The sequence below is a fragment of the Corvus hawaiiensis genome, chromosome 7, assembly GCF_020740725.1.
Source record: "Corvus hawaiiensis isolate bCorHaw1 chromosome 7, bCorHaw1.pri.cur, whole genome shotgun sequence".
NCBI classification, from domain to species: domain Eukaryota; kingdom Metazoa; phylum Chordata; class Aves; order Passeriformes; family Corvidae; genus Corvus; species Corvus hawaiiensis.
The window spans coordinates 33,642,531-33,666,357 of record NC_063219.1 but is presented as its reverse complement, the minus strand read 5'-3'; the positions used below and the strand labels follow the sequence as shown (position 1 = coordinate 33,666,357).

The 23,827-nt window shown below is 40.9% G+C and overlaps 1 protein-coding gene across 11 annotated transcripts in view; it reads left to right on the top strand.

Annotated features, from left to right (window-relative positions):
• The window catches only part of NCKAP5 (NCK associated protein 5), a 379,214-nt gene that overhangs the window by 164,940 nt on the left and 190,447 nt on the right, over nucleotides 1-23,827 (top strand). For all 11 annotated transcript variants that reach the window (XM_048309430.1, XM_048309431.1, XM_048309429.1 and 8 more), the window contains one exon: nucleotides 17,942-18,005. In XM_048309430.1, the coding sequence (XP_048165387.1) occupies nucleotides 17,942-18,005 (64 nt within the window). The remainder of the gene's footprint in view (nucleotides 1-17,941; nucleotides 18,006-23,827) is intronic.

Sequence of the window (23,827 nt, the reverse complement as noted above, 5' to 3'; positions counted from 1 at the left end):
GAGAATAATGTCTGGGATTTCCCCAGAGCTGTCGTTGGAGAACTGTGCCACCTCTCCCTGTCGACCCCAAAGGGACGGCTGTACCACCCTGGCGAGGGACCTGCAGGGGTCAGAATTGGATCATTAGTTGTGAGCAAGAGAAAATGCAGGAGAAAACATGGTCTTGACCTACTTGTTATTTATAGTAATTCATATTGGTTTAAAAGCCTGAAAATCGCCTGCTTTGGTTCAATTTGGAATGAGCTGGGCAGTGGAGTAGTTGGGTTAAAAGATCTTCAGCAGGCAAAATGGGGCTACAGCAGTAGAGCCTGCTGTGAATCCCCAGCCTGCTGGGTCTGCTCTTACAGGCAGATCCTCATGAGCTAAGGAGCAGATGGATCATAGCCTCTCGGTGGAAACAGCAGGATGGAGATACAGACATGCTTGAATAACAGCGATTGCAATCTGTGAGCTAAATTGGATTTTAAAGTTGTCTTAATATCCTGTATTTTAGGCACGTGCCTTATTTTTTAGCTATTTTCTGCCCATAGGCATAGACTTTTTTGGATGAGGCCATCATTGATTTGTGGGTGCTCAGAGGTTACCAGGATAACCAGATGACAGCCCAGTGCCTCAGACACTCAGGTTTTGTAGTGCGTGTCAAGGTTCCAAGGTTTCAAGTCAAATTCTTCAAGAGGTACCATTTCCGCAGCCCCCAGCAGACCGCACCCAGCCAGTGCAATGTGAGAATTTGGCTCTTGATTGAACATAAACCTGGTCTGTGTAACTCTGATGTTCCTGGGTAGTCTCCATAAACCATTTAAATAAGAATTGCTGGTGTCAGAGAAGGAGTTTTCCAGAGAAACTGGAGAAAGTTATCCACAGAAAGAGAAATTATCCACTAGAGAATACCACAGAGTCACAAAATTGTATGGTTGAATGAAATACCAAGCTCTGTAATGGTGGAATTATGTATATACTTGAGGTGTATGTACACTCCAGCTTTCTTCCTTATAAGTTTCTTGTGGACTGAAATCTTCTTACTTTATGAATACTGTTCTGGATGGAAGACATATTTCTTCAAAAGTTTGAGTGTCATCAATGACCTGTGACTGCAGTTCTTCTGTGGCTGGCAGTGAAAGTTTTCACATGCATTTGCAGTAATGAACTTCTGGCTCCTTTGTGTGTCACCTTTTCAGGGAAAAATCCTTCACAATCTCTCAGCATTTATAAAAAAAGGTTGATTTTTTCTGACTGTATTAGAAATCACGGCTTTTGTTCAGGCTAGCTATATGGGATAAAACCTTCAGAAAGGATAAGTTTCAGTTAGTGAAATGTGACAGTTAAATAAGATTAGAGATTTCCTCTTCATCTGCAAGTATTTACTTGAGTATTTCTATCATAATAAGTAATAAAATATTTTCTGTTAGGAGATCGAATGGTTTGCACATTGATATTTTAGATAGCTGTCTATTTTCACATGTTCTTATGCTCTTTTTGGCAGGTTATCATAATAATTATCAATATGATGATAGTTTATAAGGCTCTGTATTATCCAGGTCTGTAATAGTGCTATAATGTCGTATCAGCTTTGCTTCCAACAAAATGAACCAATACTTTGCTCTGGCTAATGTGCAGCAACTTTGTAGATGTTGATAATTATGACTGGTGCCACTGAGTAACCCTCTGAAAGTAGCATTTTGATTTTTTTTTTGTGCTGCACTGGGATGGCAGCCAGTTGGCCTCTGAAGATAGTTTCCATAGCTACTGTCCTACAGAGAAAGAAAATGCTGCCACAGCATTTTTCCTTTGCACCTTTATAGTTTTTATACAAGCTGTCAAGACAATTAATTTTCATCAGATGTATTGGTTATTAGCTGTTGAAAGCAGGGTGGCATGGGTTGGTACATATGATGAAAAAGAGCATTGAACTAAGTAAAACATCAAGAGATTTCTTTATGTACACAATATGAATGCATTTCAGATTTATAAAATCCCATTACCGCAGCATCTGATATGCCAGAATGCAATCTATGCTCAAATGGCAAGGTCTTGAGACTGCTCAACTTTGTTTCTGAGAATAAGCAAGCCTGGCACTGACTTCCACTGTTGTTTGTTGTTGGATGTTGTGATCTAGATTTTTAATTCCTTTTACAAATGAAATGAAAAAAAAATCCTTATCTCTCAGGAAAGCTCTCAAACTTTGACTAGCTTAAAATAAAGACAATGTTATGTGCCTCTGTGCATAGAAGAGCATAAAAAGGGCAGTAAATACTAGGGCAGTATATTGTGTAACAGTGAGCATTGAGTATGAGATTGTTTCTTGTGGACGGCATGGGTAATGTCTTCATTGCTTTGTGCAGTGAGGCTCAACACACGTTGTTTCAAAGTTGGGTCTGGTTCTGGGAGTCATTGATGTGGTTCTATTACCAACTCAAACGGCACATTTCCTGTAGAGTGCTCAGGTAGAAATAAGTATTTGAGTACTCAGATCATAATATTTGAGCAATTTGTGAAAATTTATGACACCTTTTTGCATTTTGTGTTAAATAATGGGAGGGGCTCTGTCAGCTCTCTGCAGTTACTGATCCAGCTGCTTTGACCTCTTCCGAGACTGTGATGTTGGCTCTCCCCAGGTTTGTCCTCTTCTGTGATGTCCAGGGACAGTACACAGATGTTCCTGAATGGCTCTGTCCATAATCATTGACTTCAGGAGCAAACCAAGTTTGCTTAGGAGAACCAGCACCAAACCCATGTATTAGAACTGGTGAGAACGTGTTGACTTCGGCAGTGTTAAGATCCTAGTGAAGGGCAGAGTGCTTTGTGGAAATACAGAAGGAGAGGATGTGGAGGAAATTAATACAGGCATAGAGAGGAGGGTGGGCATTGGGGGGTACAGTTAAATAGGTTAAAGCATGGCTCTGGCCTTTAGTGGGACTGTTTGGTGGTTGGCCAGGGAATTCCTGGGAAAATCCTCTGACCGTTGAGGAAGGAGCAGATTTATAACCTAAATGAAAAAGTCCAGCCAGAGTGTGACAGTGGCTGGAGGTCTCTACTGAAGAGCATATCAATAGAACAAAAGTCTGAAGAGTCAGAGGAAATTTTGCTGTGTGGCAGGGACAGCGTTTTTTCCCCTCCCTGTCCAGTAAATCTCTCCGTGTGTGATTTTTGGCTGGCCAGCTGGGCACTGGCAGAGGGGGATGTGTGTCCGAGGCTGCTGGCACTCAGGCTCAAGGACTGAAGGATGGCAGGAGGCACTGGTGTGGTGGGACTGTAATTAAAATCCCATCTGGGGGATTGTGGCTGGCCCTGGAGGAATGTCCCACAGGTCCTGCTGAGCCACTGGGGCTTCCAGCAGGTGCCTGAGTGGTTCTGCTGGCCCAGGGAGCGGGGCTGAGCCTCTGGCCTGCCAAGGACTGGCGAGCCCCAGCCTGAAGTAATTTCTAAACCCTGCTGACCTGCAGTTCCAGCTATCCCACTCCGTCATTGTCCTGCTCTGAGAAATCCAGGCTGGTTGTTTGTCTGGGGTAACTCAGCTGATTAAATACATGTCACTGTAAATGGGCTGACTGAAACCAGCCATCTGGCTGCCTGTTTAAAGTGTTAAATTACTGCTTGGTATGATGGCATAATTTTCTAGTGGTTTTAAATACTTTTCTTCATTAATACTTTTGGCTATCAGTACTTGTGTGCACTTAGAAACATTTTCCTTGTAAAAGAAAAGTTGATTGTTATTGTTGCAGGGAATGCTCCAAGAAATATTGCAGCTTTTAAAGAAAATATGTCTTTGGGAAACCGTGTAGACCATGATCTGTGTATACGGGAAGAGAAAAATTATTCCCTACCTATCTAGAAAATCAATTGTTTTCTCTGTCACTTGCGTCTCTGAGAAATTGGAATAATAGGATTTTTAAACAAAGCCATAGTTTTTATAGGTGCATACAGAAGCACTGTCTATATGTAGGTACAGTTCATAATGTTTTCGTAAGACATTGCTGAGGTAAAATACCTGTTGACAGACCTCATGTACCTTGAGAGTTTATCTTTTTCTGTCCTTTCCTTATCTTTATCTGAGACTGGGAAAAAAGCAGCAGCATGCTAACTAAAATATATTTTAATTTAGCATGTAGCTGTATTATATTATCTAACACACTGGGACGTTGTGTGGATGCCAAGAGCTTTGCAGGCAGAAGCCAGGGAAGAGCTACTGGTGTAAGGCTTTACCTTTGTGGGCAGAGCCAGCAGCAGGGCAAGGCAATACCTCTGTGTCTGGTTCATGCAGTCTCACCAAAAATGTTTGATGAAGGGATGAATATGTGGAGGTTTTGTGCAGAAAAATATCCTAGCATTTCATTTCCACATGAAATTAGATGATAACAGCTTTCAGTGTCAGCTGTGAAAACTGCTTTTGTGGGATGTGCAGTAATAAGCAGGTACTAGTTTTATAATAAGGAATAATATGCAACCTAATATGTTTACATGGGCTTTTTCTGCTTCACTAAAAAAATTTCTTAACTTGTCTTCTAGATAACCTCCAAATGGCAGATGAAACTAATTAAGAAAATATCTTGTTAAGGAAAATATGTCAACATGGAAGTATCTTAGTGCATCAAAGTCTGCTGGTTCTTGCAGCCTGGTGAAAAAGGAGAAGAGATTCTCTTCTGCTTTGGGGACTTTCGGGAAGGAAAGTGAACCCAAATATCTCTTAGATATTGATCCCCTGAGTTCAGAGCAGCTCTGACCACCTGGATAACAACTTAGACCATTAGTAACATATATTCAACTTTCAGCTTTTTATGCACTCTTGTAAAACACTGAAGAGCCACAGTTACAATTTTGCTAATGAACCTTGGGTGTGGAGGAGGTCGCTTCTGGCTTTCTCTAAGAAAATTGCTGGTTATTGGGTGGAGTGGATGTTAAAGTAGGTGCTTGTTGCAGCCTCATTCTGACCCTTTTATTACTAAAATAAGGTATGGAATTAAAGGTAAACCTTAGGTTTAAGCAGAAAAACATCAAGGTACCCATCTATCAATTTTCTGTCAGATGTTTTGATCTTATATGCTAAAGGCATGGCCATGATGCAGGAGAGTTACCTACAAAATTAATTACCTGTTTTATATATGTCTGTTTTAACTCCTACTCTAATAATCTGGATACTTAAAGTGTGGTTCTACTTTATGATCTCTAATATCAAAGTAACTTAAAATCAAGATTAGGGTCACTTACTTAATTGGAAAATGCCCTTTATTTGATTTATTTTCTTGTTACAGCTTTTGACTGGGGAATTGAATTTTGAAATAATCAATACCTTGATTTAAAATGGAGCTTTTCCTGATTCTGTAAATGAAGTAATACTTGTGGTGGTGCTATGTGAGCACTGTGTGATTTTTATTTTGCTTTCTGCCAAAGGTGATGTAGCTGGCTGCGGTGATGGCTGTAATAAGTTATTTCAGAGCACAGTTCATTACCCAGATACAATACATCTGCTGTGAAAAATGGCAAAGAGCTTTATTCAAACATCAGATGATTTCAAAACATGATATTTGTTGCTGAAACTAGAGAAATGTGGAATTGCCTGTCTGGTTGACATTTGAACTGCTGAAAGCATTCCCATTTTAATACTTCAGACAGTTAGTATTTCTTAATATAGATTTAATATGTTTGGAAATGCCCAAACACTAACACATCTTAATCCTTATTCATCCGTATCTTTTAAATTATGTGTCTTGTTTGCTGAAGCTGAACTTCCATTGAAGTTGATGCTATTTGAGCTCTGAGAAGCTGGCCTCATTCTCAGAGCAGAGCTGGCTGTCTTTGGGGAAAATGCCCCAAGAGGGTTTAGTTTGTCTGGGGTTTCTTGAGGTGTTTGCTTCCCTGATTCAGGTTTTAAACAGAAAGCTGTTTTTTTAGATTGTGTTTACTTGTAAAAGGATGAAAGGACACTGTTTTGTAACAGCATTTTCAGTCACATCACAAATAACTGGAAAAGCTCTATACAGTTCTGGCCCAGCTTTGTTGAGCTGTACTAACTGGAAGGATAGATAGTACTCTACTTTCACCTGATAATGCTTTGTCATTTAATATTCAGAGAACAGAGCTTGAAGCTGTTATACTGAAGAAGTTCAGAGCACCACTTGTTGAGTTTTTTGACTGAGCTCAGTAAAACAACTTGAGCAACACAAGTGGATCTTGTGCCTGCTGCTATTCAGTCTTCCCTGTTTTATTCCTAGTTGTGCCTTGACTGTATGTGAATTTAAACAGCTTCATAAATATAAAAATACTGCCATTGCCCCACTGATATGTCTGGATTTCATTTTCGGTGTTGTTAAGTGTTACACTGGTATATTATGTGGTAAAACTGTCATTGATAACTTAGTTTCTGCATCTCTACTTGAACATGTTGGAAAGCATTTTGCATATATTGCCATATGCTGCTTCCATTATTTAAAGTGACAACTGTAATTTCTCTGTTGGAATTAGGCTGTGTGCACGGCTGTGTGCTCAGTACAAACACTGCTCTTTGAGGAGCGCTCTCAGTCTGGGCTGAGGTCCCTGTAGAGCCACGTCCTTTCAAAAGCCAAGCTTTTCTTCTCCTCTTCTAGGTCTATTGAGACAGCAAAGCTTGGGTTTGAGGTTTCAGTTAATCATCTAATTTGTCAAAACACATAATCAGCCAGAGGCCACTGCCTTTGACTTTATCTAGTCTTCTTTTATAGACAGAATGATAGAAGAAACAATTATATCATTAGCATGGAACTGATTTTATTGCTGTAAGGCTGCATGAATATGAATTCGTGTGTTGGGTTACTGAAGGATACTTCAAAGTGATTTTCAACATACTGCTTGTTTTGTTTCCAGCATGGTGAGACATAGTGTAGAGAACATTATTTTGTTTAAGGCACACTGAAACACGTTCCTTAGCCTGTGGGAGGACTGGGGGAAGTCCAGCAGTTTATAACTTTTTCCGAGGCAGTTTGTTACAGCATCACTTTAAATTAAAAAAAAAGAAGATTCTTCTTATTAGCTTTCATCTGTTTTTCTCTTCATGAAACTAGTAGCTCTAGTAGCTTACCCAAGTCCATAGAAATTTATAGGAAAGTCTGAATTACCTTCTCTTTCAAAATCTTTGCATTCAATAAACATGATCGCATTTCTGAAACTGAAAACTAAGTGGCAGTTATTGCCTGTTGGTAAATCTTAAGTATGTTTGATGTAGACATTTAAGAAATCCTCTCAGAAAATAAATATTTCATTTATTTTATCTGTCATTTGCTAAGAGTCCTATTGGAAAGCACCTGCAGGGGCTGTATCAAAAGTGCTGTATCCAAAAGTGTAATCTCACTGTTCAGATTATTTGATTTTCTGTAAAATGATGTGAGAAGAAATTGTCTTTTATCTCTCAGAGTGATGAACAACAGAAAAAATTACTCCAGGGCCCTGATCTGAGTTTCAGCTGCTTTGGCCTTAAAATGGAGACGGTTCCCAGTGAAACATGTCCACCTGACTGAGCAGTATTTCTGGGTCTTACCAGAACAGTATTCTTGAGGGTGCAAAATGATCTTACAAGAAAAAAAAACCAAAAAGAAAACAATTTATTCAGTAAAGAAAAGGACTTTCTGACCAGGTTTGATCCTTTTCTGTATTTTCTCTGCGAGTGGAAGGTTATTGCAGATTGGTTAGTGATTTGTACCAGAATATCTAAGTATTGAACAATTGTGTAAATGCAAAAAAAAAAAGTCAAGAGAGAGGGTTGTGAGCAAAGCGAGCAAAGCACAAAATCACTTTGGTCTTGCTTCTTATCCACATGGTTTTTTCAAGGTATTTCAGTGTTCAGTTAGAGCAGGACATGAGTGACATCCGGAAGGTTACAGAGTTTGCAATAAATATAGCTCAGAGAGAAAAAAGACATAGCAAATGCAGCCTGTTAAGAAAACCAGAAGTCCTCATGCTGTGGGCTTTCTGGATGGATAGAAATGCATCACACTGTGTAACACCTTCCTTTAAAAAGAGATTACAAAGAATACCAGGAATTGTTGTGATGATCTGGGAACAAAGGAGTGGAAAACAGAGGTAAGAGATCAACCAGTAATGAAGCAAAATCAGGCATCTGCTTTGAACTGTAAGAGCAAAAGTGAAAGGCTTTGTAGAGAGCAGGGAGGAAAATCTTTCTAAACATTCTCACAAACAAATGAGAACTGGGAGTATCTCTTGGGCAGAGCCGAAGGAAAGCTAGTTATGAAGAAAGCAGTGGGATCTAGGAGTTTGGTTGAGCTTAGTATCCAAAACAATGAATTTGGGGTTTGTGCCTTACACCCATTTTCCTTCAGTGTTGGGTTTCATCCTTTTTTTTTTTTTTTTAAGAAATGTATTTCTGTCCTTTCATTTCCCTAAAAATACAAGAGGTGGCTTAGGGGTGTGTTTCTGGGAACTCTGGTTTACAGACCCAGTTGCCTATAGTCTTCATCACTCTTTGCAAATTTGTTGATTTTCTAAAGATGGTAATTTACTACCAGGATGTGGAATCAGCACTTTGCACGAATGTTACCCACAAAATGTAAAAGTAATTAGGATCAGGACTAAGCAAAGACCTTCTGGTTCTGGTAAAAGGTTTGTGTGGAAGGAACAGGCACTGTGAGAAGTCATAGTAGTGTACTGACATTTCTTGCTGTTAGTTTATGTCTGGGTAATTTTGGTTATGAAAAAATGTTTCCATGATTTTCAGTTTTACGTGAAACAAGAGTTCTGACTTCATTTTCATAGAGGACAACCATATAAATTTCAGCTAACACCCTCTCAGACAGCCTCAGGGGATAAGACGGAAGGAGTGAGAATTCTTTTGTGCTTTGATACATTGGTTGGGAAAGTTACACTCCTGTTAAGTGTGATGCATTTTATGTTAATAAACAAAAGATCATTAACTGAAGACTGAAGTGCTGCCAATCCTGAATCTTTCATGAGCAATAAATTCTCATTAAAAACCCCTTAGGGAAATGTATGTCCTTTCAAAAGAATTTCCACAGCACATCATCTCCATGTGACAAATCTGCAGAGAAAAAATATATATGAGGAAAAGTGATTGGGGGAATTTGTTAGCTCAACTTTCAAGTCCTTTGCAAAAAGAAAACCTTGTTTGCTTCTTTCTTCCTTTGTTTTTCATTTTCCAAGGTTGTGTTACATCCAGGCTCAGTGAAAAAAATAATTCACTTCCGCTAGAAATGGCTGAAGGGGTTTGGGTCACAAACCAAAGTATTTATCATACAGCAGGAGATAGATATCTTCTGGATTCCAAATATTTACTTAAGAAAAAAACCCAAAACTAACACGAGTAAACAATACAATAAAAATGGTATAAATCTCTATGCTGTAAGGATCTGATACTGCAAATCATCCATAACACTCCAACCAGAAACACAAGAACTGAGACTCCGTCTAGTCTAGAGAATGGCTTGACCCAGATTAAAACTGAACAGCAAGAAAAGAGATGAGAATTTACACACTCACAAGCTGGGAGACACTGCTAAGAGCAATGCCACTGAGGAGGAACAGCTCTGTGTGCCCTAACAGGAATGCTGTGCACGACCTACAGCTGTAGCCTGGCTTGAAGTCTGGAATAAAGCAGAAGTGCTGAACGACGTGTTCAGGGCAGGCAAGATGGGAGAGGTGGTCTTACACAGAGTGGTTCCTATCTAGTACTTTCTCTGTCTCTTCTGTCTTGAATGAGCATTAAAAAAATAATCTTTTGATAGTTCTATAGGCAGAACTTCTCCATTCACATCTCTGCTGTTGCTTTCAGTGTCACCAAGTCACAGAAATAAAAATAATTTAGAAGCAACATCTGCTTCAGCAGCACCTTCCTTGTGTTGGTGACTGATGTGTTGCCAGGCCCGTGTCAGCTCTACCGAACAGCCCAGTGTCACCAGCTTTGGTACTTCTAGCAAAGAGAGCAGGTGTTTTTGGGGATTAGGACCAAAAAAAGCGTCTTGTGGGCATGTGAAATGAATAGTGGCAATTTGTGTGTGTTGGGAATAAGAGGGATTAAAAGGTAGTGATTTACACTGTTGTCTTTCTCCATGGGCCAGACTTTCATGTAGCAATGACCCTGTGCCTCTTTCTTAATCCACTTTGAACTCAACTGCACTATCAAGCTAAGCTGGGAAGTTTTGAGCAACCTGTTGTATGGTCTTATCATCACACTTAAAGAAGTGGAGCTCCTGGACCATATGCTGCTGAGGGAGGATCGGGTGAATTAGTCATGTACCAGAGAGACAATTTGCTTTTCACACTGACCTGGACTGGAGAAGGTCATAAGAATAATGTGGTGGCTCTGAGGATGCTGTCACAAAGCAGATAAACACCACTGTATGTTTTAATTAGAAAAGTGCAAACTGTAGGCCTCATGCTGTTAAAGGATTCTCAGGGAGAAATTTTGTACCATTTAAAGGCTTTGATTAAATATGCTTTGCTTAGTGTAAAATATTTTTTTAAACTAGCACCTGGAAAAAAGAGCAAGCAGTAATTCTTCTAGAATTACTAGCTGTGCAACAGCTGCCTATATTGTAATGTAAAGTTTTCTTTTGCTGAATTAATATTCCAAACTAACTTTTATTAGTCCTTTCCTTCTTTTTTTCCTGTTTGAACACCGAGGTTTTCAGTGATGATAATTGTTTGAGAACTTGGCAGCTTGCCTAATTGTACAAATTCCCACTGTATGCTTCTTGGATTGCAACCTATTGGCAGAAATAATACAGCATTAAATATAAATATTGCTGTTAATGTAATACTTAAATTGATAAATCAGTCACTTATGTCAAGAAATTCCAAACTACAGCACTGTGAATTTGTCAAATTGTTTTTGCTCTATACTTTAAGGTGTGGATTTCAGAACAGAGACAATAAGGTTTCTGGTTAATGTACCAGTTTAAATAATAACGAATTTTGTGTGATGGATCCAGTGCTCATTTATTTTTAGCAGTGGCTTTTAGTAGTTTAGCTGGGATATATTGAATCAAAAGGTTTAAACAGGGAGCAAATCTGTGCAAGATTTGGCCCTGCACTTTGCTTTCTGATAAATGCAAGGTTTCCATAATGCATGGGCTATTTAATTCATAATGTGACAACTTGTACTTTACATGTATTTCAGAGTTCAGTATTCTGGTGCTGTTTACTTGGTGTTTTTTGGCACTTAGGTTTTGATGTTTTATACTTGAAGGGGTTGCATTCAGGTGGATAGCCAGGTGTAAGTCTCTTCCTGCTGCAGTTTACTGCTCTGTGTTTGGGCTGTTTTTTAAAAGAAGTCTGTAAGTATCTCTCACTGCTCTCTGCAGGCTTTAGACATTGTTAGAAAAACATGGGGTTTTCTCTCCGTTTTTTTCTTTCTAGAAAAACTCATTTTTTTTCCCAGACCAATTTTCTTCTTCTTTGGTCTGGAATCTCAGATCAAAAGAAAGGCTTCAGAGGAATGTATCTGCAAAAAAATTGCAGTTGAATGCATAATCTCATGAATAATGGTCATAAAGTGAGATGTTCCAGGAGATTTGTAAAATGATTGCTTGGTATGATTCATAATTATCTCAATGATTTGGCATTGTGTCACACAGACATTAGTCTTTTATTCTGCAATTGAATAAGTGCCTAATGGGGGAGAAATCACTTTTTCATATTTTTTTCTTAGTCAAGAAACTGCATTGATGTGATGGCTGATGCCATCTCTTGTTTGGGAGCTCTATTTCTTGTCATTCTAATTATTTCTCACATACTAATGAAAATTATTTTAGGGTCTGTATTTATAAAGCTTTTGCTCTTCACTTACTGTTTTTTCTGCATCACCAAGGTTAAAAACCATCTTGATGTTCAAGAGAAAAAAACCCCAATGTTTTAAACTTTGGGTCTAGACCTCCTCAACTATGTTTTTTTGCCTAAATCTGTACAAAATTTGAAAGGTGGGCAGTACTGTGGAGTCAGAGCTAATAATGGAAGAAGACAGTCCAACTTTAATAAATAAACAGATATAGATAAATAGATATATTTGAAATGTTGGCTGAAATACCAAAGAATCATTAAAGTATGCAGCCTTGCACACATAATTTCAGTGCTGAAAACAATAAATATCAATGAAATAATAAAGATTGCCAATGTGAGAGAGGATGCTTCTGTTGAAAAGGCATCGCTGCGTGTTCTCGTGCTCGTGCTCAGAGGAGGGGAATTACCCTGCTCAGGTGCCCGGCTGACCTTGGATGCTGTGCCCATGCTGGGAGAGTAATTTGTCATGGAAACAATTTGGGGATAATCTGCCATGGACTCCTGATAAGCTTCCCTTTCTAGTTTCTTTGCCATGACTGTCCCACTTTTTAGCCAAAGACAATGTTTTTGCTTTTATAATGAAGGCTCTCCCCTCATGGTGTTCCTCTCTTCGCCTCCTCCTTTCTGACTTGTTCTCCTGTGATTTCTTCCATGGCATTTCTTTTGTATTTGGTGTCTTGTTTGGATGCTTCCAACTAGATTGTTGTCTTTGAACTTCTTCAGATTTACGTACATGAAAATCCACTGGAAATTGGTGAGGAGCTCATGAGGATTGCTGATTCTTATTTTAGATTATAGTTATAATTTTTTTCCCTTGCTTTAGTGTCACCCAAAGAAAATACAGTTTAAATAAGTTACTACCTGTTTCGCTTGTCTGGATTTGGCAGAATCATGTCTTATAGAAGAGAAGTTTAATGTAAATTATATTTTCTGTAGGCTTATCTTTTATTACCAATAAATTAGCAGTGAATAGGAGCTGTTCCTTGCTGGTGGCTCATCCTATCTTTCCTGCTTCTGCCTGACAGCATTAGTACTTCTGTTATTGTAACTCCAGTCCTTGCAATTATTGTAAAAGTAGTTAAATGAAGCCTGTACTTCGCTCAGCTTTAAATTTGCAATGAATATTTTTTGTGCAGGATGACTCCTTTATTGCCAGATCTGGCTAAGGCGCTGAGGCTCTGAAAGCCCAGTTCCACAATGCTCTGACATTTATGGAGCAGCGAGCGCGGTCGCTGTACGTGACGGTCAGGGGAAGCAGCATTGCTGAGCGCCGCGCCCGCAATCGGAGCTGAAAGAGGCGCATGAGTTCACTGCAGCCATTCCACCCTGGGCCCTTCCCCTGTCACATCTCATCCACTCGATGGGGTCAAGCCTGGTCAGCACTTGGATGGGAAACCTCCCTGGAAAACCAGGAGCTGAGGGAAGCCACGCACAAACTGTATCTCTCTGCACAAACTAGCACCCTGCCCCTGGGTCAGTTGTTAGTACCGTGCTATGTTTAATCCATGTGTGATGGGGTTTAGTTGTGGCTTCTTCTGGTTCATTGGAAAGACAGTGCTGTGTCTACAAGTAATGATACAGGGGGAAAAACGTTATGGAGAAGTAATTTTGGTAGGCGGTAGACAAGGAATGGTTCCAAGGCACAAGGAGGTTTGGGAGGCCTTGCAAGTCTGGGTTCTCTGTCAGTTTTCTGTTTGCTTTTTCCCCATGAGAAAAAAAGTATTTATTCACCTTCTGAATATCACTGTGATAGTGTAGAGTGGAAACTTGGTTGGGATTTTTCTGCTCCAAAACAGCCTCCAGAAGGGATGGAAGGACTCGTTGGAATATAGCTTGGCCATTCTGCTTGGCCACAGTCACCAATGATAAAACAAATATTCACTGTATTTTCAAAGTTTGACTTTGTCAGTGGCGATTTTCTGGCTTTTCAAATAGTGAAAGTTATAAAACGACAAGAAAAGGTGGGCTTCACTTTGTGGTGCAGGACTGATTGCTTCTGAATGAAATTGCTTCAGAATGAAAATTTCCAAGACAGGATGAAACATGAAGAAAACACATTCCTGTTCATGGAAAAAAAGGTGGATAGAGAAATGAATGAGTAACTTTGGAGCTTCATACCTATTGAATTTTGTTGTGTAGAGAAGTAGTAATTTACTTAGAAAATAGGAAAAGTTTGAAATCTTCAAGTGCCAATGTTGACACTTGTTGAAAATGTAAGAGCTGTCAATACATGCTAGCAGGTTGTGGCGCTGATCAGGACAGGAAAGGACAGCATCAGGGTGGATAGAGCCCTTCTCTTCCTAGGGGATCATGTGGCTTAAGGTTTGCTGAAGCATTAACTTCAGTTTCAGATGATGTTTCTAAGATACTTCCCATTCTTTTTGAGTTTTGACTGTGTTCGTCATTAAAGATAAAATTACTTTTCGTCATTAAAACAGTAAAATTACCACTGAAAATACATCCTGATTCTGTATAGCTGAGGTCTTGGCAATTGGATATATTTCAGCACATTTTAACTTTATTCAGAAGCTAATTTAAGTAATATCTTTCTTAGATGGAGATGCAAAGCCCTACATCTGACAGTTTCTGAATCTGAAGTTTCCAAATAAAAATGAAGATCAAAGTTTGGGAAGCTGAAGTACACTTCTAGAGTTTCTGGGTTTATTGTATCAATGTACAGTAGCAATACAAAAAGAACAACTGAGAAAAATAGAGCCTTTCATGTACCCAGTGTAGCTTTTATTGTGGTGCTTGATCTGAGGAGATGTGTTACCACATCAGGAAGAGCATCAGCATTTGTTCAGAGTTAAGGGATAGGTAGGGGCTTGTGACTGAATTGACTTCCCTGCCTTTGTCCTTGTGGATGGGGGAGAAGCTCGAGCAGAGTGGTTCTGTGGTGGAGCCCTGAGCTGTTACTGCCATCTGATACAGGGTTTCTTTTGTCTGGCAGTTGAATGAGTGGAACCTGGTGGGAAAGGAGAGTGAAGGAGAATTTTAGTTAAAGGAGAGTTCTGAATACGCAGAATTATTTAGCACATTTATGTTTTTCTTGGACTAAATGGGCTTTCCTCAAACTGTTGTTTTTTAGAACAAGCTACTGCAATATCTACCAGTGATACTGAGAGTTGAAATGTATCTTTCTTCCATCCACACTCTGACTGCTTGTGTGCTTGGCTCCATCTGGAAAGGATATAATTGAATCCTTGTTTGGCTTCTTTAATTATTTCTTTGCAAAGTCTTTGGCTGGGAATTTTGCCACTTACAATACAAATATTCAAACCTAAGAGCATAAACTGTGCTTTCAAAGAGCATTTTTGTAAACCTTTTATCATTTGGAGGTTTTTCAAAAGAGAACATGAGACCTTCTCAATGAACATGTATTAATTGTTTAAATCCCCAGAGAAGATTTTGCTTCCTTGCAGGTTGGCTGTAGTTGCTAATTAACTTTGTTAATTAGTCATGCTATAAGGATGAAACATGCTTGATTAAAAATAAATAAAATCATATAGCAACAAAGCGATGCTACTGTTTTTTCCTATTTAAAAACAAAGATTAAAAAAACAAGATTAACTTTGAAGCTGCATGTCAAACGTTCTTTACATTTGAAACATCTGAAAGACTAAAGCAGCTAAAAGCTTATTATTTTTGCAGCTCAATCATAGTAAAATGTTTTGTAATACCACGTTAGAAATGGGGGCTGAGAGTAGTCACTGAAGGTGCTGCCTTAAGCAGAACTGACTGAGATGGTGGATAATAACCAGAGGGTTTATTTGGTCATCCTTAGACATAAAGGTCCTTGTTCCCTCCTGTCATCTATCTCATATGAAAACTTCCAACACTGTGAATTAGTTTTAAATGCTGTTGGCTTGTAAAGGGAGTCTGGCCACATTCATTGTCAATCACACGGGTGCGCGTTTGTGTAGCGGTGGTGGGAAACGGCTCGCTGTGGGCAATGGGCCACATGCATCACTAACAGAGCTCCCTGGAACAGTCTTGGGGGTAACTGTGGTCCACAGGCACGCTGAGCTTCTGCCACACGTCCTGCCCAGAGGAAGGTAGCCATCTGCATGGGCTGGCTGGGAGTGCACAGCTCCTTCACCTGGGGGATGCTGGTGGGAGGGAGGAAGCGGGAGCATAGAGTTTGCTTGCCTCGAAGCTGACTATTTGTAGACATTGTTGGAACAGATGGCTCATCTGTACCCACTATGGCACTTTTTTTTCCCTCTTCTACATGATAGGCTGGTTTCTTTTTCATTTTCTGCTATTGAGAAGTGGTTCTGTTCCTAACAGCAGCAATGTTATAAACACAGTTTGAGAATGCCTGTCTTTGCTGTCCTTCACTGGGAAAATTGCTGAGAAAACCTTTCTGAATCTCATCAGGGATCCTCACCCAGACAAGGAAGACCTGGCATCATTGGAGAAGCCCTCTTTGTGAATGGACCTTGAGGGGAATTTATTCTGATAAAATTCCAGAAATGTGGAACTGATTCCATGTTGGAGTTAACATGGAGAGAGGGAAGTAGGAGTATTCCTGATGTAGGAGGCATAGCTAAATAAACCTCTCCAGACCACTGGCAGGAAATGTATGGAGGAGTGGTTTGTGGGGGGGTTGTTTGTTTATTCTCCCCCAACCCTCCACATATTTTCTCATAAAATATCTTTAGGCACTTGTTTTGCAATTAAAAGGTCAAAACCTCCTCAAAGGGAATACTTGCTTTTTCCACTAGAACATATTAGGGCACTGAAGCAGTGCAAAAATGCGAGGGGCTATTTCCAGCAGATGAACTAAATCCTTAAAATAGGATTAACCAGTTTTGTAATTTGCCTGTGATAGTATCTGAGCAAGGAAGGGGGGAAGTGGTACGTGTCTTTTAGAAGCTGTGTTTAGGACACCTGTGTTAAGGCTCTCAATGCTGGACTCCCAATGCCACTTCTCAGTTTTCTATGATGTTTCACATGTGCCAAAGGTCTTGATACCATGCTGGAGAACACAAACCCAACTTCTACAGGGCTGTGGCTGTATCATCTTCAACTTTTGCTGATATTCCATGGTTTCAGCATCATCCCTGTTTACAGATCAGGATTTTGGCAATGCTTGGTGCTAATCTGATAACCATGATTGTTGGCTGTGTGGGGAATGCTGAGGGGTGCAGCAAGCATGTGGGGGTGGGTGACCAGCAGGGAGACTCAGCTTAAATACCACATCTTCTGCCAAAATGGAGAGAGGGGACTGGTGCAGTGACCCAAGCATACACTGAGCTGTGGCTGAGTGACAGGAGTGCTGTCATTCCACAGGAATTAGGCAGGCATGCTCAGATTTTCCTCATCAGGAACGGTTCCTGAGAAATGGTTTAAAGGCTACTTTTTTTTTCTGCACATTTGGGAATAAAATACCATAGAGCAGTTATTTTCCATGCTGGATGAGAGTGGCCCAGTCAATGATAGGACCATTTACAGAGCCTGGGCCCTACTTCTGCCCCGGCTTGGCAGCTTTGTGGGTCTTTGGGGGATGGAGTTGCCCCCGCCCATACAATGGGAAGTTATCTTTCCTTTTCTATGTATGCTAATCACTACTTTTCATTCCTTTCTTACAACTTTTCAGTGTACTTAAAAATGTGTTGTGGTTGCCAAATCCTTAATTAAACAAAGTAATTATTAGTTGAGTCGAGCCAAACATTTGTGTAAGGATCTTATATGAAAAAAGGCTAATTAAAAAAAAATCTAATAATTCAGTAGTTGCAAAATGCATCACAGTGTGTTTAGATATAGAATAGATGGTTTTAATTTCAATTCTATGCATATATTTATTGATGATGCAGCAGCCTTCTGGCATGGGTTAATATGGTGCAGAATAAAGCGGATGGGCAGGGCTATAGGAAAATAAATAACACAATATGATTTGCACAGTCTGTTTCTATATCACTGGCATGATGAGCTACTTTGTTGTTTGAATGAAGCAAATGATGTTTGGATTCAGCTGATTTATTGACAGCTCTGTCAAACTGCCACGAAACGAAACAATAATGCAGCCACTAAATACTGCAGGAGAACACGGGGAGGAGAGCGGGGCCTGCTGGGGGTTACCCCAGCGATGTGCAGGAATGCTGCCCTGATGGAAGGCACTGGAAAATGAACTGCTATTCACAGGCTTTTCTTTCCGTAGGGAGAAGCTGTCTGTGGCTCGGCTGCAGCGGGAAGTTGCTCAGAGTAAGAGCGAAGGAGCCATGGTAAGCTGTGCCTACTCGCTACTTTGCAATTCTTGTCTTGCTGCTTCAGGCACATTTGGTCTGGCTGGAGGTGGTCACCAGAGCATCAAGGCTGTCTTGGACACAACAAAGGGTTGCCAATGATGTATTCATAAATGTGAAGAAACTCAAGGCTTCGCTTGCTTGGAAAAGCCATGATAGAGAAAAGCTGCTTCATTTTTCTGCTGATGGTCCTTACTGGAATTGGAAGCAAGGCAAGCACAGAAAGGCAATTTCTGATGAAAAAGCAGTAGATTTACTTGCCTATTAAATCTTAGCCAACCACAGAAAAATGGAAGAACACAAGCATGGAAGCTTAAAAAAACCCCTCAATCTGATAATTTTGTAAATCATGTAGTGCTCCTTGTATCTTCATTTTTCATGTACCAATTCATGAGATTAGCCTTGTAAGCAAAAGATGAAATGGCAGATTTTTGGTTAACCGCAAACCTCAATTTATAGAGTGCCTTATCTCTTCAAAACAATTTTCTTTAGGAGCTAACATGTGCTGAGTGTGCTTAATTACTTAATATCTGAGGAACTGCTCCCATCTGTTAAAGAGTTTGTTTGTCCCTATCTTCAGATAAAATGTCTTAAGCTTCCATGGGATAAAGCAGACCTGTTCAAAAACCTTCAAACCCAAACTGTCCCCTTGAACATACGTGAAAGTACCGCTGATCTGAGTGAGTTGCACAGTTGGCCGTGAAAGACTTTGGTCCCAAATTTGTTTAACTTAGCAGCTGTTGAAGGTCTCTGGGGATGGGGTGCTCTGTGAACTGTGTGATGCAGGGTCCTTAAAATGCCACTAGCCTCCAATGAGGGCCATTTATAAATCCTTAGTGATTAATACAATGATGTGAGATTTGGAGGGACCTAAGTGACAGGTGAGAGAAACCAGCTCTGAATCTATTGTTCTCACCACAGCCCCAGATGTGCTCAGCTCAGCTGTGGGAGCCACTGCCCTCTCCCATCCCAACACCACCCCAATGTTCCTGCCCTTGGGGTCTGCAGCGTGGCTGGGTTGGCCACAAGGAGACTTTCCGATGGGGTTTAAGCAGTTGGGAAGCCTGGCCCGTGGGTAATGTGTGTGAATGGGCACAGAAGTCCTGGAGGGACTGAGGAACAAACTTGTATCAGGTAAAGTTGCAATCCAAAAGTCTGTGACTGAGATAAAGCTCCTGCTGCCTCCAGGAGAAATTGTGCCTGAGGAAGAATGGCAAAGATCAGGCATTGGATTTGCAATTGCATTTTAGTTTTCAGTGTAAATAAATGTCAAAATCTGGGAAGAGCTGTTTACTCTACTTGAAATATTTCCTTCAATTTTTTTTTTAACTAATTCCCTTGGAGGCATAGTAGTAATATAATATATTGAGTGTAAAATATCCTTAGTGGGATAATCCAAGGCTATATGAAATGAGCAATACTGATTAACCTTCTGGAGCTGGTAAGGCTTTTGGTATGTACACCCACCTTGTGGTCTCCTCTCTTGACTGTCAGACACTTCTTACATCTATGGGGCTGTGGGATAGATCACTTCTCCCTGCTAACCAGGTTGTAATTTTGTATAATTTGTTGAGAGGCCAAGTGTTGTAACCCATTAGGAGCTGACAGGGAGCTCTCCGGCGGTGCAGTCTTCCCCCAAGGTAAATTACTGGGTAGTTTTTCCCCTCTTCCCTGAGGGGTAATACCCACAATTATCCTGCAACTAGAGCCGAGAGCTAGCGCGCCTGTAGAGACGATTGCTTTGAAGCAGTTGATGTATGGAAAGTTCTTTGTGTCTTAGAGCTGGTGATTTTAATATGAAACACAGCAGTCATTAATTAACATTAATGAACTTGCGGGGCTGTGAGCAGTGTGAGAGCAGCAGGGGTCTAGGGGCTGGAGTACTTGAACCCAGGGGAGGCCAGGGATGAAGAAAGTCGTGTAGCTGCGTTCCCAGGGCGTGCGGCGAGGAGCCGGCTGCACATGCTGGGTTTGGAGCAAACACTTTACAAACATTCACAGCGAAATTTCGGCGAGGGATTCTGAGCCAGCAAGCCTTTGGCAAGCGGCGGGGCTCCCTCCGGAGCAGCGCTGGCTGCCAGCAGCCTGCCCGCCGGGTGCCCAGCCCATGTGCTGCTCTTTTTGGTGTGATGGCCATCCCCCGGGGCCAGCGCCGGCGGCCAGCAGGCTGGGCAGGGCCACCAGCCAGCCACAGGGCGCCCGAGGGCTCGGCCGTGCTGTCACCGGCTGCGACTCAGGATCAAAGGAATGGCACCCCCGCAGCCTCCCTGCCAGTGACAGGCCACAGCTTTATTTAATCACTAATTAGCTAATTGCCTTTACTCGCTCCCATTTTCTGTTTGTTGTGCTGGTTAGATTGGCACGAAGGTTTTTACGGGACCAGCTCCTTCACTTTGGACGGGCACAGGTGACAGCACATGGCACCTTCAGTGCCACCTCCAGTGCCTTGCTCGGTCTCGTGGAGAGCATTTCTTGCAGTGTGAAACAGGGCAGGGAGCACAGGCTGCCCTGCATCCCGGGAACTGTGTAAGGCATCACACAAGCCTTTGGCAGGATGGTACCTCATGTAATACCTGCTAGCATTTCCTGCTTATTTAAAAAAAATTGTTTGGGTTTTGCTGTCACGGATTGGTCATGAGGGTAAGAGGTGACTGCTTTATGTAAGCCACACTCACTTTTAGGGTGAGCAGAGTCAGAGAGCAGGGAGTGTGTTCCCTGTCCCTGTATGTGCTGGAAGGATGTAGTGCAGTTGATTTTCCCTGTCCTTCCCACTTGGGTTCACCCAGCACCCCAGGAACCGCTGCAAGGTGGACACGTGCATAAAACCAATGACCAACAAACACAAAGCATGTGCTGCAGAAGCTACTTACACCATGGTGTCTTTGCTCAAGAAATGGGTCTGTGCATCTGTATAAATAACATCTGGTGAGTGATGATGAAATGCATGTTTATGAGGGGAGGTTTTTCTGAGGCTGAAGCTCAGGCAGTGTGTGCTGTGTGGTGCCAGTGTGTGGGACCCACAACACTCCCCAAAAGAATTGGGCTTTTGATATGTCCCAGAGCTACAGTTTTCCTGACTGATTTGTTACTGGAAGGTACTACAGAAGATGAAATGAAGACACTTCATTTCAAGGTAAATGTTTATCACCAAAAATATACAAGTAATCTTGTAATATGTTTTTTCCATATGATTGTATGGAAAATCTGATACCTCATATATTGGATGCAGTATGTATTTATGACTTACTTGAATGGTGAACTGAATAATTCAGGCTGAATACCTGACAATTGCTCAGGTTTCTTCATTTTATGAACCACCATCAGTAAATATTGATTGTTCATTATTAAAATGCAGGATTTCTTACTACCAATCCATCCCTTGAAAGTTTCAGCAGCACTGAGCCAGGATTGCTGTCTGGTTCTTCTGTCACTCATGGTCTGTAATTTCATAGTGTGCATGTCTACAATTTTCTTAGTCATGTCTCTTCTGACTCATCAAGGATGACTCTTTGTAAAGGAAAAGGAGATCATCAGTTCATCTGTTTACACTTCTCACTGCATTTGGTGGGGACTGTGCAGGTGTCTGTAGTGACAGAGATCCCATTATTAAAATAAGCAGCTTTCAAAGCAAATCACAAGTTTATTTCAAAACATGTTGAAGACTGAAAACCACATTAGTCATCAAAGTATTTTTCTTATCTTTGAAGTGCATGACTTTGCACCTTTGGACACAAAACATGACCAGGAAAAGTATTCATTTTTGTGAAATTTTCTTAACAGTGAACAGTGCTGGGTTAGGAAAAATATAAAAAAAATGCTGCCACACTTAACATGGCAGAGTTTTTGCGGCAGCATGTGTTATTTTAGCAGAAACTAGTTTAAAAGCCTAAAATGAACCAAGAGTATACATAATGATATCGTGTTTTGATAACTTGGATTCATTAATAGTTACCCAGAAAAAAATGGTTACTTTTTTTTTATATCTCAATTTGTATCTGTCTTATACAGTTTTGTTAGTTTGTTCTTCCCATCCAGGTCCTTTAATTTGACTCTGTTTTCCATTAATTCACTGGCCTGTAACCTACATAAAAGAAATTGTACCACTCTGGCAATTTAACTGTGAAGGTTAAAGTGGGATGATACTGCCTTTTATAACTACATGGTTTTCACTTGGGGTGGGCCCTAGGCTCTGATTTACCATGTGTCCTTTAAGTGATGCAAAGTGATTATCATGGGCTCTTCCTGGTACCCGTCTATTCCACACCTGCACCCTTTTGTTGAAAACACACCATGTTAAGTGAATGTGAGGTCCCCACTGAATAGGTTTCCACCCTCTGGTAATCCTTCTGCATTAGATTGATTTATGAATGTATCAGATTCTTTGTTAGCATGTAAACCACTAATTAATTTAAAGCTCTCTGTGGAAAAATTAAAGCCCTGGTTAAGGCTTTCAACAGGCTCAGATGGTGCTAATAATGGAAAAACAAGTTATATTATTGAGTTTTGATGTGATCAGCACAATTCTTGCTTTACAAACAGTTTTTGCAGTAAAACAGTGGAGACTGCAAGTTTTTAAATAAAGAGTGGAAGAAATAAAAAGGAAAAGGCATAAAAAAACCTCGCAGTGTCAGTAAGATGTCCCATTATTATAAGGAACTGAGTCACTTCTGCTTGTTACAACTTTCTTAAATGTAATGGGTTTAGGTATATGTAACAGCCTCTTCAAAAACCACGGGAAGTCCAAACCACTCTTGTTTCCAGATTGAAACAGAAGTTGTAATCAGCTTTGAAAAGATCTGCCTCTTTTCATCAAGCTCTGCCAAACCGGAGCGTTCACATGGAGATGGATGTGTTGAAGTGCAGAAAAGGTCTTGACTGAAATTGCATTGAAGTCAGTTGAAAGTTTGACTGTATTATCAGATTTTCCAAACTCCCAGGGGGGTTGTATGTAATTTCTGTCGCTTGCTCTTTTGCTCAAGTTCAGGCTTTTAGCGTGGGTGCTAGTTTTTGGTGAGGAGAAAGAGATCATACCCCAGCTTGATGGTGCTTTGTTGAGCTGAGTGAAAGGAAGATAGAAAGCCAAATCTTGTTTATTTCTTTTTTCCTTGTAGGAAGCTGAAAATTCACAGTTCTAGAGGCAGCCCGTGATTGTAGGAAATAGTGCCTCTCCTGGGAGCTGCATTTACCTCTGCTGGTGCTCAGCTCTCGCAGGGCACTGAGACTCAGGCCACCATCCCGGCCCTGTGGCCAGCACCGCAGCTGACATTAATGCTGCCCCATTAATCAGCTAGCAGGGAGCCCTCTGAGCAGCAGCAGGGTCAGCGTGCTCAGAGCCCCAGCTCCCAACATCTGCACTATGTACCAGCTTTTTAGGGAGGAGGGGGAATGCTGAGGTTGCTCTCCAGCCAGGGTATTACAGATGGCAGCACAATGTCCTGCCACGAGCGCAGAGGCGCTCGCTGTCACCAGCGTGATGAATCCCTGCGAGCCCCTCTGGCCGTGGGGAAGGCTGCTGTTGCAGGAGCACCCGGGTCATTTAAAAATAGAGGATATTTAGTAATAAATGAAGTGTTAAAGATGAGATATGAAAGGCTAAATTGTCTTTCCCACCTTCTGGGTCCTTATGTTCTATGAAAGCTTCTATCTGTGCTTTAATTAGAAAGTAGCAGAGAGAGAGAGGCAAAGTAGCTGTTTTGAAATGTCTCCTTGAATATTAAATATCCTAAGCCAGAAAGAAGCAATCTGACCCTTGTGCTGCCCTCTCTGTGAAGCTTTGTATTTATACACAGATAGCCCTGCTG